The 17,330-nt window shown below is 44.1% G+C and overlaps 1 protein-coding gene across 1 annotated transcript in view; it reads right to left on the bottom strand.

Annotated features, from left to right (window-relative positions):
- LOC126437942 (proclotting enzyme) overlaps window positions 1-17,330 on the bottom strand; it is a 155,604-nt gene that overhangs the window by 61,129 nt on the left and 77,145 nt on the right. The window contains exon 6 of the mRNA XM_050090486.1: window positions 710-902. Within this exon, the coding sequence (XP_049946443.1) occupies window positions 710-902 (193 nt within the window). The remainder of the gene's footprint in view (window positions 1-709; window positions 903-17,330) is intronic.

The following is a 17,330-nucleotide window of genomic DNA, read 5'->3' as shown; positions in this document are numbered from 1 at the left end:
CCGTTTTTCAGCGCATATCTTCAATTATGGCCACAATTTGGCAGAAGCTATATAGTTCCAACTATTTTCACCAGCTCCATAATCCCAGTGAGTAACTGTACATGGTACAAAACATGAAATGCCTGTAAATGCCCGCCATCTGATATTTATCACGCAGTGGCCCGAAAGCCGGTTAATGAGTAAATAAAACAGTTTAAAAATGTTACTACGCGACTGATTGCAGTTTCTTCTTCTTGTCTTTCTCGTGCCCTTTTCCCGCATCTGCGCAATGTCGATATTGTTATGCGTGGAGAAGGGGTTGCCGCTTATCCTTCCTGTCCCCACGCCGTAACCCCCAGGTGGAATATGTGTACCCCAATTGTCTGCGTGTAATGTTATTCACGTGGAAGTGTGCAAAGTTTTCTAAATGCTTGTGACTCGTGTACCTGAGGCGCGAATTGGGTACCAGCCTGGTATTCACATTATCTGGTATGGGAAACTGCCTAAGTGCCACATCCGGCAAATTGATCCTCGTCGCCAACCCACCGGGCGAATTTGATTAGAAACCGACACAGCTCCCGGTCCCAGACGCGTCGCTTAAACACGATCTACTGTCCGGACAAGTGATTGATTGCAGTTTCCATATGAAATATACGCTTAGTAACATCGCTTGTTCGTAAGAGAGCAGGTAGTTTTGCATTTTGTCTGCGGCACAGACGGTGGTACTCACGGGCGCTGCCGGGAGTCCCTGGTGCAGTGCGCGGCGGTGAGCACGTGGCGGGCGCCGATGAGGGTGCCGCCGCACCAGAACTCGGTGCGCCGGTTGCCGTGCAGCAGGATGGCCGCCATCCACGGCCAGCGGCCCGGCGCCGCCGGCTCGCCGCCCACCACGCGGAACCCGGGGATCTCCGGCTGGCCGCACTCTGTGGAGAACCAGGCACAGTCAACAGCAGCAGGTTGCGCGCTCGGGGGATCACGTAGTAGGGCAAGAGATCATAAAGAAAGCTAAACGAACAAAACATTTTTCACATCTTTAAAAGAGCTCACTGGTCACTCTGGACCACTGTAGGTGGTGTAGAACCGTTACCAGGCGGTCATGTGAACCTTCACCGCTGACACAAGTCGTGACCACGTGCCAATCGGTTGTATAGAATCAGCGCAGTAAGATGGATGAAAGAATGGCAGAAAGGAGCTATCTTGTGTCGACGTTTCCACGACCAAACCGTGAATGTAGTTGCCCGATTTCCTAGTGCACCAACGATGACTATCCAAAGTATCTACAACGAGTGTTATACCATCCGCCATATAACGTATGTTTTGCAGTGCAAGGACAGTGCTAATACACTGAAGAGCCAAAGAAACTGGTACATGTGTCCAATATCGTGTAGGGCCTCCGCGAGCACGCAGAAGTGGCGCAACGCGGCGTGGCATGTACTCGACTAATGTCTCGAGTACTGCTGAAGAGAACCGACACCATGAATCCTGCAGGGTTATCCATAAAACCGTAAGAGTACGAATGGGGGGAGATCTCTTCTGAACAACACGTTGCAAGGCATCGCAGGTATGCTCAATAATATTCATGTCTGGGGAGTTTGATGGCCGCGGAAGTTTTTAACTCAGAAGAGTATTCCTGGAACCACTCTGTACCAATTCTGGATGTGTGGGATGTCTTACTGTCCTGCTGCAATTGTCCAGGCCCGTCGCAATGCACAATGGACTTGAATGGATGCAGGTCATCACACACGATGCTTACATACGTGTCACCTGTCAGAGTCTTCTCAAGACATATGAGGGATCCCATATCACTCTAACTGCACGCCTCACACCATTACAGAGCTTCCACCAGCTTGAACAGTCTCCTGCTGACATGCAGGATCCACGAACTCCTGAGGTTGTCTCCATACCCGTACACGTCCATCTGCTAGATGCAATTTCAAAAGAGACTCGTCCGACCAGGCAACATGTTACCAGTCATCAACACTCCAATGTCGGTGTTGGCCGCCCGGAGTGGCCGAATGGTTCTAGGCGCTACATCTGGAACCGCGCGACCGCTACGGTCGTAGGTTCGAATCCTGCCTCGGGCATTGATGAGTGTGATGTCCTTACGTTAGTTAGGTTTAAGTAGTTCTAAGTTCTAGGGGACTGATGACCTCAGAAGTTAAGTCCCATAGTGCTCAGAGCCTCTTGAACCATTTGTCGGTATTGACAGGCCCAGGCGAGGCGTAAAGCTTTGTGTCGTGCAGTCATTAAGGGTACACGAGCGGGCTTTCGGCTCTGCAAGCCCATATCGATGACGTTTCGTTGAATGGTTCGCACGCTGACACTTGTTGATGGTCCACCATTGAAATCTGCACGAATTTGCGCAAGTATTGCACTTCTGTCGCGTTGAAAGATTCTCTTCAGTCGTCGTCGATTCCTTTCTTGCAGGATCTTTTTCCGGCCGCAGCGATGTCGGAGATTTAATGTTTTATTGGATTCCTAATATTCACGGTACACTCGTGAAATGGTCGTACGAGAAAATTCTCACTTGATCGCTACTTCAGAGATACTGTGTCCCATCGCTCGTGCACCGACTATAGCACCACGTGCAAACTCACTTAAATCTTCATAATCTGCAATTGCAGCAGCAGCAACCGATCTAACAACTGCGCCAGACACTTTCTATCTTATATATGTGCTGCCGACCCAGCGCCGTATTCTGTCTGCTTACATATCTCTGCGTTTGAATACGCATGCTTATACCAGTTTCTTTGTCGCTTCGGTGTATAAGAGACAGTCAAATGAAAACGAGTCAGATGGAAAAAAGTGAGTAAACTTTTCATTATTTCAAAAGTAATCGCCTTAACTGTTAATACATTTATCTCACTGTGACAGAAGACGGTCAGTGCCTTCACGGAAAATGTTCGGGGCTGCCTATGTAACGCTGATTGTACCCAGGCGTACACCTCTTCGCCCAAAGCAAATCGACGCCCACTAACGTCTTTTTTCAGGGCTCCAAAAATATGGAAGTCTCATGCAGAGAGGTTGGGACTGTACGGAGAATGTGCAAGGGCTTCCTAACGAAACTTCTGCACCATAATCGAAATAACCTGACAACATGTAGGCCCGGGTGTGGCGCACTCGGTTAGGCTGCTACCATACAGAATGCCGGGAGTGCTGGGAACAGTGAGTGAAACGCAGCAATCAGCGTCCCCGCAATTTGGAATCTCTGTGGGACCTTCAGCTGCATACGACGTACGTGTAGAAGCTCGCCGAACTGAGGCCATCATCAAGACTGAAAATAATGTTACACGGTGTTAACCTGATGTCTCGCGGTAGAGATCAATTTTTATGTCCGATATGCTTATCGTGACCGAGCTCGATGAAATTTGTGTTTAGATGAGTAACTTTAAGCTTTTTGCGACTTCGACCCATTGACTTTGAGTAGTATCCTTACTTTTCTTTAGAGAAAATTTTTGCGGCAGTTGTTAACAACTACACTGCACCCAAAAAGACAAGGCAGATTGCGATCTTTGTTGGCAGTCAGATAGTGGGCACCAAACGTACGAAATGATTACACTTCCAACTCCGAAGTAACAACATTTATTGTGCACCAAGGCCATAAAACGTACACTCTTTGCCATAAAACAAGCCGGCAGCCTGCCTTCGCAAACTCCACGCCGATCGCAACATGGGGCAAATAACTTGGCCACTATAATAATTCTCTAAGTCTGCACAAACTGACAACACTGCAGGCAGTCGGCACCAAATTGGGACAGAGATAGCCTAGCGGATGAAAGAATAACAACAATTATAGTAACAACAAACTAATTTGAATAATGTTTATTGCATTACAGAATAATTTGTGTTTCTCTTAAGTTATCCTAGGTTTCGAAATTGCACTGTTGTCGACATACACCGCCGGAAAGAATTAGTACACCCTTTTAAAGGTTTCCAGTTCACTCCAGATATGTTGTTGGAACAGTACATATGCAGTATATGAAATGACTACATTTACAGATAAATAGCACAAGCGGTTCTGAGGTACCAGGTATCGACTCAAGCTGCAACTCTCATAAAAGTACGTGGTGTAGCCTCCACGGACGGCAATGCAGGAGCTGACTCAAGCTTCCAGTCGATCGTACAGATTGCGAATGCTGTCCTGGGATACGTTGTTCCACACCTGCTCGACCTGGTCACATAATTCTGTAAGAGTTGTTGGTTGACGAGTCGCACGAGTCACTTCTCATCCCATCACATGCCACACGTGCTCGACTGGAAACAAGGCCGGAGATCGTGCTGGCTAGGGAAGTTGCTGCACATCTTGTAGAGCACGTTGAGTTTCACGGCAGTGTCTGGACGATCATTACCCTGTTGGAACAACATTTCACCTTCCTGTTGTAAGAACGGCAAATGAGCGGGTCTAAAACATTCTGCATGTACCAGCACTGGTTAGAGTTCTTACCAGAAATGCCAAGGGTGAACGACAGTTGTAGCTTATCGCACGCCAGGCCATAAGACGTGGGGCAGGACCAGAGTGCCTTGGATGAATGCACTCTACGCGACAGCACTCACCAGATGTACGACGTACGCGCAAACGACCATCACTTGCGCGCAGACAGAATCTGCTTTCATCGCTGAAGATCACGGCGTGCCATTCCATTTTTAAAGTTATTCTCTGACGGCACCAGTCGAGTTCTGCACGCCGATGTTTTGGCGTGAACGGCTGACGGTATAGAGGTGTGCGTGTCCGTAGTCCCACTCCTCATAACCAGCTCGCTACAATTAGTGCTGACACGTCTAGGCTCACGAGCCTTCTTATGTGTACTGTGGTAGGTGAACAACTCCCAATGCTGCCCTTAAAATATGGCGATCCTGGCGGGGTCTTTGCAGCGTGAACGTCCAGAACCTCGTCTACAGGTGTGTGAATGTTCACGTGGCCACTGATATCAGCATCATTCCACAACTCAGGCATCACGTCCAGCTAGCGAGGCACTTCTCTGAAACCACCATCCCGCCACTCGGAAGGCCGCAATTTGACCACTTTCAAACTCGCTTACTTGGTTGTAGAAAACATGAGAGCATCTTCGTGGCATTGTTGCCTGCTTGCCTCACATTTGTGAACCACACTAAGCATTCTCATTCAAAGAGTAGACACAGATGGCGCTGTGTTAGCTATGCCACTACGCTATCTGTTGGAGGACGACGCTGAAGCCATTAACAGAACAGCTACTACCGCCAGGTGGCACATCTCGTCATTGGATCAAATCGACGTCGTCCATCCAGGTGTACTAATTTTTTTCCGGCTATGTACTTTAATGGATCTGTGTTTTTGGAAGGATTTTATTATGTTTCGTGGCATGTGTATGTTAGGAATTTGTTTATAAAGGGAGGAGTTTGTTTTGCTTCAGTATTTGGTTATACCAATGTCAACGCGTGCTCATACGTGTATCTTAGTAAATATGAGTACAGTCGACAGAAGAAGTGAGTCCGTCACCCCCCTCCCCCAAGGTCTGCCTCCTCCCCCTCTCCCATACCACAACTCATCCTTTTCCCTTTTCCTGTCGCTCCCTCCCCCTTTTCCTCTCACGTCCATAGGACCCAGTATCAGCTTATTCTCTCTCCTTATCCCTCACAATCACCCCTGTCTCGTCACCACCTCTTACCACTCCACAGTCATCATCACCACCACTCTCCTATCTTCCTCCATACTCAATCTTCTTTTCAACTACAATCTGCCGTCCCAGGGCAGATTCTTTTCCAGTTTTAGCGAAAGCGTATAGTGCTCCGTTTCTAATGCTCAGTGTATCTTCCATCGTATTCAGTATTTCTCAAGTGTTTCTTCAAGTGTTTAGTGTTGTTCAAGCTTTCTCAAGTGTTTTGAACTTTGCTGTCTGTTGACATTTTCATCACTGTTTTTAACCAATTCATGAATACAGCATTATACACTTAAGAGCCAAACAAACAGGTACACCTTCCTAATATCGTGTAGGGCCCCGCAAGCACGCAAAAGTCCTGCAACATGACATGGCATGGACTCGACTAACGTGTCAAGTAGTGCTGGAGGGAATTGACGCCATGAATCCTGCAGATCTGTCCATAAATCCGTAAGGCTAAGATCTCTTCTAAACAGCACGTTCAAAGGCATCCCAGATATGCTCAATAATGTTCATGTCTGGGAAGTTTGGTGGGCAGCAAAAGTGTTTAAACCCAGAAGAATGTTCCTGGAACCACTCTGTAGCAATTCTGGACGTGTGGGGAGTCGCATTGTCCTGCTGAAATTGCCCAAGTCCGTCGGAATGCCCAATGGACACGAAAGGATGCTGCTGATTAGATAGGATCTTACGTGCGTTTCACCTGTCAGAGTCGTATCTAGACGTATCAGGGATCCTATACCATTCCAGCTGCACACGTCCCAAACCATTACAGGGCCTCCGCCAGCTTGAACAGTCTCCTGCTGACATGCAGAGACCATGGATACATGAGGTTGTCTGCATACCCGTACACGTCCATGCTCTCGATACAATTTGAAACGATACTCGTCCGACCAGGCAACATGTTTGTAGTCATCAACAGCTCAATGTCGGTGTTGTCGGGCCCAGGCGAGCCGTAAAGTTTTGTGTCGTGCAGTCATCAAGGGTATAGAGAGGGCCTTCGATTCCGAAAGTCCATATGGATGATGTTTCGTTGAATAGTTCTCACGCTGACACTTGTTGATGGCCCGCCATTGAAATCTGCAGCAATTTGCGGAAGGCTTGCACTTCTGTCACATTGAACGATTCTCTTCAGTCGTCGTTGGTCCTGTTCTTGCAGGATCTTTTTCCGGCCGCAGCGATGTCGGAGATTAGATGTTTTACCGGATTCTTGATATTCACGATGAGCTCGTGAAATGGTCGTACGTAAAAATCCTCTCCTCATCACTCCCTTGGAGAAGATGTGTCCCATGGCTCATGCGCCGACTATAACACCACGTTCAAACGCACTTAAACCTTGATAACCTCCCTTTGCACCAGCAGCAACCGATCTAACAACTGTGCCAGACACTTGTCTTATATGGGCGTTGCCGATCGCAGCGCCGTATTCTGCCTGTTGACATATCTCTGTATTGGAACATGCATGCCTATGCCAGTTTCTTTGGCGCTGCAGCGTATTACTTGTGCTCTCTTATTAATACCACCTTTTTAAATAATTTTAAATTCATAGTACGTAGTACATACTCTTGTATGTCTTTGTTTTTCTGTTTCAGCATCTAGATTAGAGGCAAGTTCTATTGGCTGAACAGCGGGTTGTTGGTCCTACTGCCAGCCCCCCCTCTGCCGCCCCCCCCCCTTCCTCCCGTCTACCTCACCGCCATCATGGGGCGAGAGTGGATGAAATAGCAATAAAGGAAAAACAAAAAAGTGAGTCCATCTGTAATTTTAAACAGGTATATAGTGAATTTAGTATGGAACTCAAGCAAGGTAGTGCACAAAATGCTGAGGTTAGGGAAAGTCGTGAGAGTAATTTAGAAGCGTTGGTTGGTTTAAAAGAGGGAGGGAAGGGACCAAACTGCTAGGTCATCGCTCCCTAATTTAGAAGGATCAGTAGCAATGGACAGTGCATTAAATATCTTGCAAAGTAACAAGGAATAATCGGAAGCTGTGGTGTTACGGGAAGAGACTGTGATAATATCACAAACAACGGGACAGTCCGTACCAGCAGGACGCAAGGACATGAAATATGTCTCCTGCTTCATCGCCACCTTTTGATCTGAAGTCTTTCTTAATTGAAATGATAGTAGGGAATAAGGAACATCACGACAGGATGTACAAACTATCGGAATAACTAGATAAAGAGGCGGGAGACTTTAAAAAGAAGGTAGACGAAAATTTCGAACAGCAAGGATAATTGCATAAAAAGTTCTCGGTTTACTTGCCGCGTAAATTTGGATAAAATCCTGAGATTTCGATGATTACTGACTGCCGTGGACGCGACAAGTAAACCGAGAACTTTTTATGCAGGGACTCCGTCGCGAAAGACCTTGTAGTCAGCAAGGATAATGATGTGCATTTCAAATAGATTGAAGAAACTTCGAGGACTGTAGTGACCATTTCAAGAGATTAGAACAACAGTTAACATGCCTTGTACAGGTGTATTATACAAGGGCGGTCATATTAGACAAAGAAATCGGAGAAGAAATTAAGAAATGCAAAAACAAGATGAAACACGTAACTGCAGAACAAATCAGTAGTTGCAAAAATAAATTAGGTACGGTAACTCAAGAAATGAAGAGCACAATCGACGAATTACGCAAGAGTTGAAGTAATTAAGGAGTGGAAAGACAAAGTCACGGACGACTTATCACAAACCAAAATACAGGCAGAGGACCTGTCATTACGTAACTATGCGAGTTCGGATAGGAGCGTTCTGATAAACTTGAAATATCAGGAGAAAATAAGTGTTGTTCCATGTTGAAAAAAGGAAAGGTTGTTGAAGGAGAGAAAAAGTAATAGTGGTTCAGCAAACAGTACGGGGGTCGGATATACGTTAATGGGTGCAGAAGATAGGCAGAATGAACAGGAGGAATTACGTCAATTAACAGACACTCTCTGCCGTACACGCGGTGACTTGGTATCGCCACTTGTGAATATATAGTCAAATATTCCAGTAGGAGTACGTTGTCAGAACGTTGGAGAGAACGAGTTTAGAAAATATTTTGTTTCCATACAGAAGGACGAGCTGTTCCCAGGCAGATCGAAGTCTGCACCCAAAAATTTCGATCAGACAATTCTTGGACAGATTCTCGAGGTCTTGTTCAATCGGTTACAGAATCATTTTCATATGTGGGGCTCTACAGGAAAAGGCAGCAGCCACGACGTGAGTGACTGCAGAAAACTGCAGGGCTTACAAGGAATTTACACAGGGGTTTCCGAACGAATAGTGTACAAATGAAGCAGGGACGTATCAGACTAGGTATTTTGACACCATTGGTAAATCTAGAGGTGTCAGGGAGATGTCTTCTGAGGTGTGACTAATTTTTTGTCCGCTGTAGAGCGTTGCATCGTACTTATCAGCCACTTCCCTCCTTCAAATTAATTTCGCAGCAGCGTTGGAAGATATGAATTAAGTGAGATTAAAAGAAGAAGAATAAATTTCAAAACTTTCTTCAACTTACATTAAACGCAGATGTCTCTGTTAATCATTAAGAAGAAAATTATTTAGCAAAATAAAACAAAAAAACAGTAGGAGCAACTTGAATCCCTTACACAATTTTTTTCGTTCATGTGGAAACAAAATTTAAATTTTCATTATTTTCTAAATATATCAAAAACACGCAAGACTTAAATGTTGTTAAGAAATAATACTTAAAGTTAGAAAGAAGAAAATTAATTCTCATTTCAGAAACAAGTAAATTCTAATTTTATAACATTTTAGCACAAAATACCATGACATAGCGCGTGCATAAAAGGCATGAAGATCACAAAAAAGTAATGGGTAGCGTCACTGCCTCGCAAAGCAGGGGTTCTGGTTTCTCGTTCGAGACCTGTTCAGTCCAGGAGGTGAATTTAAATGTATCATATGTTATGTTTATGTATTGGATTGAATAACAGAGGGAGTTTCTGAAATAATGTTCACTTCTGACTGACGTTTTGGACTGTTGAGCCTATACTTACTGTCAGACCTTAAGAAAACTTTCATGTTCAGTTCAAAACACGTGACATGACTTATTAAGACTTGGTATCGTTTTCATTCATGATATTCCTCGTCCCATAAGGTGAAAATGTTCAAATGTGTTTGAAATTTTATGGGACTTAGCTACTAAGGTCATCAGTCCCTAAGCTTACACACTACTTAATCTAAATTATCCTAAGGACAAACACACACACCCATGCCCGAGGGAGGACTCGAACCTCTGCCGGGACCAGCCGCACAGACCATGACTGCAGCGCCTTAGACCGCTCGGCTAATCCCGCGCGGCCATACGGTGACTACAACGCATTGACTCAAGGAAACGTATTCCTTTCTTCCTACGTACAGTTTGATTTTAACTCGTTTCGGACCCGAAAGTAGTTTTTTGTGTAGATGGACTACAGGAGGAGTATGCTGTCAAGCTAATCGTTACCAGTGCACTCTCTGTACTAACGATATCGCTCTTCGATACGAAATTGCAAAATATGTCGTCTGGTTATGAGATGTGTTTCAACATTGGTAGTAATATGTTAAAAAAAGGTCGACGGTCTGTACTTCAATTCACAACAAAGTATTTAGTCCTACTGTAATCTCTGTTGTTTTAATTAGCCATCATATTTTGCTTTGTGGATACAAGCTGTGATAATGGGCTGCAACGGCGCCTATTGCGCCTTACACGATAGGCAACCTGGAGTACTTACAAGTTGCCGTGGTTGCTAGTCTTCCAGGCATCAAGTAATGGTCTGAAGTTTACGAACTCGAAACCATCAGATAGGACTCGCTTAAGTTCATACTACGTGGAAAAGAATACCCCTTGGAACATGGTGTTTATGCTTTTAGGTGCTGTAGGACATAGTACAGTCCATACCTGAAGTATTTCTGTTTCTGTTAGGAAAACTTTCCTTTGGCGTTTGTGTCTTCTGTGGTAGAGTTTGCTAATTACGAACAAACACCCAGCCACGAAATGACAGCTATTTTTATTTACAATCTGTGAATGAATAGTCCTCCTGCCTCCACAACCGACAGTTACTCCAACGGAGGGAAGTCACTCGTGTTATTCGTTTAAACTTCAATATGTGTGTATTCGTATTGTAATTGTTAGTGTGTTATGTGGATGAAGTCGAGATGGGAAACCAACTAGTATTCGCATAGATGAGGTGTAGTCAACATTTTTAGCTACCACTCACATTTTTAGCTCTGTTAGTAGAAAACTTTTCTAACCACCTACCAGTTCCACAGCGATAGTGATTTATAAAGCAATTAAAGAAACGCCATCAGAACAGGCCCTTAAGGACCAACGGTAGCAATAGGCCGCCGTGTCCTCCTCATCTTTCACGCATCACTGGGCGCTGATACTGCGGGGCATGTGGAAAGCAAACCGCTCTTCCGGCTGTTGTCAGTTTGCGTGACAGGTGCCGCTATTTCTCAGCCAAGTCACTCCCCAATTTGCCTCAAAAGAGTTGAGCGCAACCCGCTCGCCAACAGACCCTGACGGTGACCCACCCAAGTGCTAGGCAAGACCACAGAACTTAACTCCAGCGATTTGACGGGAAGCGGTGTGACCACTGCGGCAAGAAGTCAGCATAAAGCAGTTAAGTAACTTTATTTTCAAACATTTATAAAGGGGAGGTACGGCAAGTTAAAGCATATACACTGAAGCACCAAAGAAACTGGTATAGCCTCTCGCATTCAAATAAAGAGACATGTAAACAGCCAGAATACGGTGCTGTGGTCGGTAACGCCTCGTATAAGACAACAAGTGCCTGACGCAGTAGTTAGATCGGTTACTGGTGCTGCAATGACAGGTTATCAAGATTTAAGTGAGTTTGAACATGGTGGTACAGTAGGCGCACAAGTGATGGGACACAGCATCTCCGAGGTAGCGATGATGTGGGGATTTTCCCGTACGGCCATTTCACGAGTGTACCGTGACTATCAGGAATCCGGTAAAACTTTAAATCTCCGACATCGTTGCGGCCGGAAAAAGATCCTGCAAGAACGGAACCAACGACGACTGAAGAGACTCGTTCAACGTAACAGAACTGCAATCCTTCCGCAAATTGCTGCAGATTTCAACGCTGGGCCTTCAACAAGTGTCAGCGTGAGAACCATTAAACGAAACATCATCGATAGGGGCTTTCGAAATCGAAGGCCCTCTCTATACCCTTGATGACTGCACGACACAAAACTTTACGGCTCGCATGGGCCCGAAAACACCGACATTGAGCTGTTGATGACTACAAACATGTTACCTGGTCGGACGAGTATCGTTTCAAATTGTATCGAGAGCATGGACGTGTACGGGTATGCAGACAACCTCATGTATCCATGGTCTCTGCATGTCAGCAGGGGACTGTTCAAGTTGGCGGAGACTCTGTAATGGTTTGGGACGTGTGCAGCTGGAATGGTATAGGATCCCTGATACGTCTAGATACGACTCTGACAGGTGAAACGCACGTAAGATCCTATCTAATCAGCTGCATCCTTTCATGTCCATTGCGCATTCCGACGGACTTGGGCAATTTCAGCAGGACAATGCGACTCCCCACACGTCCAGAATTGATACAGAGTGGTTCCAGGAAAATTCTTCTGGGTTTAAACACTTTTGCTGCCCACCAAACTTCCCAGACATGAACATTATTGAGCATACCTGGGATGCCTTTGCAACGTACTGTTTAGAAGAGATCTTAGCCTTACGGATTTAGCCGCAGGGCCACTCTGTACCATTAATGACTGCCCTTTACGCCTCAACTGGGCCTGTCAACACCAACATTGGATTGTTGATGACTGGGAACACGTTGCCTGGTCGGACGAGTATCGTTTCAAATTGCATCTAGCGGATGGACGTGTACGTGTACAAAGACAACCTCAGGAATTCGGGGACCCTGCATGTCCGCAGGTTACTGTTCAAGCTGGCGGAGGCTTTGTAATGGTGTGGGGCGTGTGCAGTTGGAGTGAGATGGGATCCCTGATTCGTCTGGAGAAGACTCTGACAGGTGACACGTACTTAAGCATCCTGTCTGATGACCTGCATCCATTCATGTCCATTGTGTATTCTGAGGGGCTTGGGCAATTCCAGCAGGTCAATGCGACACCACACACATCCAGAATTGCTACAAAGTGGCTCCAGGAATACTGTTCGGAGTTTAAACAGTTCTACTGGCCACCAAAATCCCCAGAGATGAATATTATTGAGCATATCTGGGATGCATTGCAATGTGTTCTTCAGAAGAGATCTCTAGCCCATTCGTATTCTTACGGATTTATGGATAGCCCTGCAGGATTCATGGCGTCAGTTCTCTCCAGCACTACTTCAGACATTAGTCGAATACATGCCACGTTGTGTTGCGCCACTTCTGCGTGTTCGCGGCGGCCCTATACAATATTAGGCAGATGTACCAGTTTATTTGGCTCTTCAGTGTAATAATAATAATACTAAAAATTTCTTACCATACTCTTTATGATAAAATTTTTTTAACACCTAATGAAAACGTTTTTAAAGCCCCTACTGCCTACCGACCACTACGAAAGCTGGAACGTTCGATAGTGCGTGTTAGAGACCAGGTTGACTACCACTAGCCTAGACAAACTACCTAAAATCTAGACTCAGGCATATAGATGTACCTAACAGACAGTCGTTAAGATTGTAGGTGGATGTGTTTCACATTCCTGGCGAGTGTTGTGCACCAGCAGGAAGCAAGAAAGCTCTTACCTTCTGTTCTGAGTACTATGTCAGTGTCCAGAGTACGGTGGCCAATCTGTGGTATGCACATGCAGCCATTACACCCCTCACGGTTTCTGTGTTACGAGGGTTGAATGTTAAACAACATTAATTTAATTTTAATTTCCGTTACTTAATGCATCATGCCGATATACACAATGTTGTATCGATTAGTGGACCTCCCTCGAAGCAGAGAAAGTCAGAGACAAAATAATGTAGACTTTCTTGACCAGCCCTGCACATGGATGCAATTGACGGCATTTCAGCAGCTAGCATAACTGATTAACTGAAATACTGCATATTATCTCTCTTCATATTACGCTCATCATTTAACAATGTTTTTAATCATTTAACAATGGTTTAGCACCTTTCCGTTTCCTTCCATCGAGGTGTGTAGGCGTATGCTACCTACTTCTCTATTTTTGCGTTCAGTCTTTGTTACAGACCATGACGGTAACCCAAACCGAGGTTAAAAGTGGGTCCGTATCTTCCGTGCGCTATGTTTGTGGGGTTCCCTCCTAAGAAATTGTTACCTTCCGTACACAGTCATAACAGTAGTAGTTACCAGTCTGACTAGTCATGCCCAGGCACAAATACTGCCTGTGTAACTAGATCATCACAACCGATAGACATGTTGTATTAGTTAATCCCAAGTCCAAGACTTCAAAGTACTCACAGTGTTACATTAAAATGTCCTGATCACACCACATAGAGATGTTACATGAACAGTCTTCCGTGACGCCATCACTGAGCTAACGTGCTATGCAGGTGCATGATGGTCCATTGGAGATTGTCTTAATGCATTGTCATGTGCAATTACTAAGCCTGGAAAAACAAGAGTTTTCTTAAATATACTGCCCCTATCACATTCTGCAGTGGCAGGTTCTCAAGTAAAACAGAACACTACAAAATTACAAATAAGCTGTGCAGACCAAATCCATCGTTCTTCTTCAACAACTTCTATAACAGCCGATGCGTTAAATGAATCCGTGCTAGCTATAACTGGGTTCCGCTCCCATGCTCAAAACATGCTGACGTCATAGCTAGTAGACAGCGAGTTACCCACTCAGGAGTGAACTTAAGAGCCTTTCACGACTTCACAATACCTGACGCTAAAATCTTACAATTACCCGGTGTCAGTGTATAATATGTCAGTGAACTGCATATATAAAAACTGTGGAGGTCCACGCACTCGTAACCAACAAGCTATCCGAACACGCCTCACTCTTCAATGTTCCGGCGCACATCAACCGTTTTTCTAACCTCCACAGCAATTCTCTTAATGAACTGCAGGACCATCTCTTGTGGAACAAACAAATGATAGTGACTTCTTAAAGCCAAAGGATAGAGGTGTGTTTGAAATGTATTTTGCTGACTGGGTGTGACAGCCGGAAAGTAAAACCTCTGATTGAGGGCTTGGAGCACACAACAAAATTAATTTGATTTGCAGGAAGAGGAAATTTGCTAGAAATTTCAATCTTCCGGAAAATATCCTCTTTCCTCTCCATAGGATCCTATCTGTGGTAGTATACCCAACTAATTTATTTATACAGTCTCTCCTTTTAATATTCGGCAGTCTTATTGCGTCAAAGTTTCATTAGGACATTTCGAAAAAAAACACGAAGTGCGAGGTACATAAAGACGCTATACTTAAATTTTTGCTTTACACCTACTGAGACAATTGCCCTCCATGTCGTTCGAATCGCGACAAGTTAACTAACTGTAATAATGGATTACCTATTGTGCGAACGTCTTTACCCTTGATAAAGTAGTGCTATTCGTTTACAAATCTCACGGAGAACCCTGTTACCCTTCTTAAAGAAAGTACAATAACTACAGGGTGTTACAAAAAGGTACGGCTAAACTTTCAGGAAACATTCCTCACACACAAAGAAAGAAAAGGGCTTTCAAATGCCCCCATGAATGAAACTCAAGAGGATTGAGATCAGGATAGCGTGGAGGCCGTGGAATTGGTCCGCCTCTATCAATCCATCGTTCATCGAATCTGTTGTTGAGAAGCGTACGAACACTTCGACTGAAATGTGCAGGAGCTCCATCGTGCATGAACCACATGTTGTGTCGTACTTGTAAAGGCACATGTTCTAGCAGCACAGATAGTGTATCCCGTATGAAATCATGATAACGTGCTCCATTGAGCGTAGGCGGAAGAACGAAACTAAACTGAGCTCTAACATGGAAATTAAGCGTTTCCGGACACATGTCCACATAACATCTTTTCTTTATTTGTGTGTGAGAAATGTTTCCTGAAAGTTTGGCCGTACCTTTTTGTAACACCCTGTATATCCATGACAGTGTGGATCGCGAACCACACACCACGGAGGTCGATGCCTTAAGCAGGAAGGGTCTGCCTCCGAAAGGCAATGTGATAATGGTTCGAGGTCCGGTCTGACTTGGTTTTAATTTATCGCTGTTCTCCAACAGTATATTGAAAAAAGTAGACAGGAGAATGTACTAGATTCAAATGCACCAGAAAAGAAGCAATATAATCAGGTTCCCAGGGATACAGAAGACGGAGAAAGTATAGGGAAGCACAAAAAGAAACCTTCCGTAAAACACGATATCCAACCGGAACTAATGAAAAAATTACATATTGTGACAATTGAATTAATGAAATCATTACGGTCAATCATTTGAAGCTTCTGTATCTCACATACACATAAAGGAAACAAATAGCAAATATCTACATACCAGTCGAAATGACTGGGCAAAGGCAATTATTGTACTTATCTTTAAGAAGGGTAACAGGGTGCTCTGTGAGAATTACAGAGGAATAACACTAGTGTCCCACGGTGTGATGGTTTCTGAAAAGATAACTTTACAGAAAATAAGGAAAAAATCGAACCACATTTAAGAGAAGAACAGAAAAGATTTAGACCTGGATGATCAATTATAGATGCCATATTTATAGTCCGACAGGTTGTAGAAAAGAAATGGGAATTTGGGAAAGACATCGTAGTTGCATTCATAGATACAAAAAAAGCTTATGACACTGTCAGAAGGGAAAAGATTTGGCAAGGTCTAAATAGACTGTAACTGTCAAAAGGAATGCAAATGAGAATCAGAAAGATGTGTAAAAATTGCCTGAATTGGGCTACAATAGACGGCAAAAAATCAGACTGACAGAGGGGTAAGGCACGGAAGCGTGCTCTCAGCAGTGGTTTTTAATATAGTCATGGACAACATCACAAGGACATGTAAACGTAGGCTTTCGAGGCCGTCAATAAAATTCTTCTGGGTCTGAGGCCGCATTGTCAACTATAAAACTAAAGTTAGCAATACACCCTGAGGAAGGTGTCTTGCAATAGTCGCCGAAACGTCGGAATTTTATAGCTGACAATGCGGCCTCAAACCCAGAAGAATTTTATTGACTATCACAAGGAAAGTTCGTCGAGGGTCTACAGCAGATGAAATGAAAATCATAGTATATGCAGATGATGTCCTGATTTGGGAAGAAAATGAGCAGAAGTTAGAAGAACAACTAAACACCTGGCAGAGAGTATTTGAAGCAGCAGGTAGGAAGTAAGCTTAACGAAAAGCGAAGTAATGAAAATCAACGGGAAAAATGAAAAAATGAATAATTTAACTTTCAATGGAAAAATTATTAAAGAAGTAGATTCTTTTAAGTATATAAGAAGTAAATTAATTAAAGGAAATATCTAGGATGAAATTTCGAAGATAACAGAAACTGTTCGAAATTCTATTATTGTGTAATGGACATAATTAGAAATAAAAAAACAGAAACAATTTAAAAATTTAAGAAGATGCTAAAAGATGATAGCAGAGGCTTTTAATGGAATAAAGCATCCGAGAAGGAACAGAATAAGGAATGAAATAACACTAAACACCATGCATATAAAGCCCCTAAAAGAAGCTATGGAAAGTAATAGGCTTAAATGGTTTGGCCACATTAAAAAATTGGGACCAGAGAGACTTCTGAGAAGTGCCCTAGAATGAGCAGAAT

This window comes from Schistocerca serialis, chromosome 1 (genome assembly GCF_023864345.2).
Source record: "Schistocerca serialis cubense isolate TAMUIC-IGC-003099 chromosome 1, iqSchSeri2.2, whole genome shotgun sequence".
Lineage (NCBI taxonomy): Eukaryota > Metazoa > Arthropoda > Insecta > Orthoptera > Acrididae > Schistocerca > Schistocerca serialis.
The sequence above is the reverse complement of the archived record's forward strand: the minus strand, read 5'-3'. Positions and strand labels throughout refer to the sequence as shown.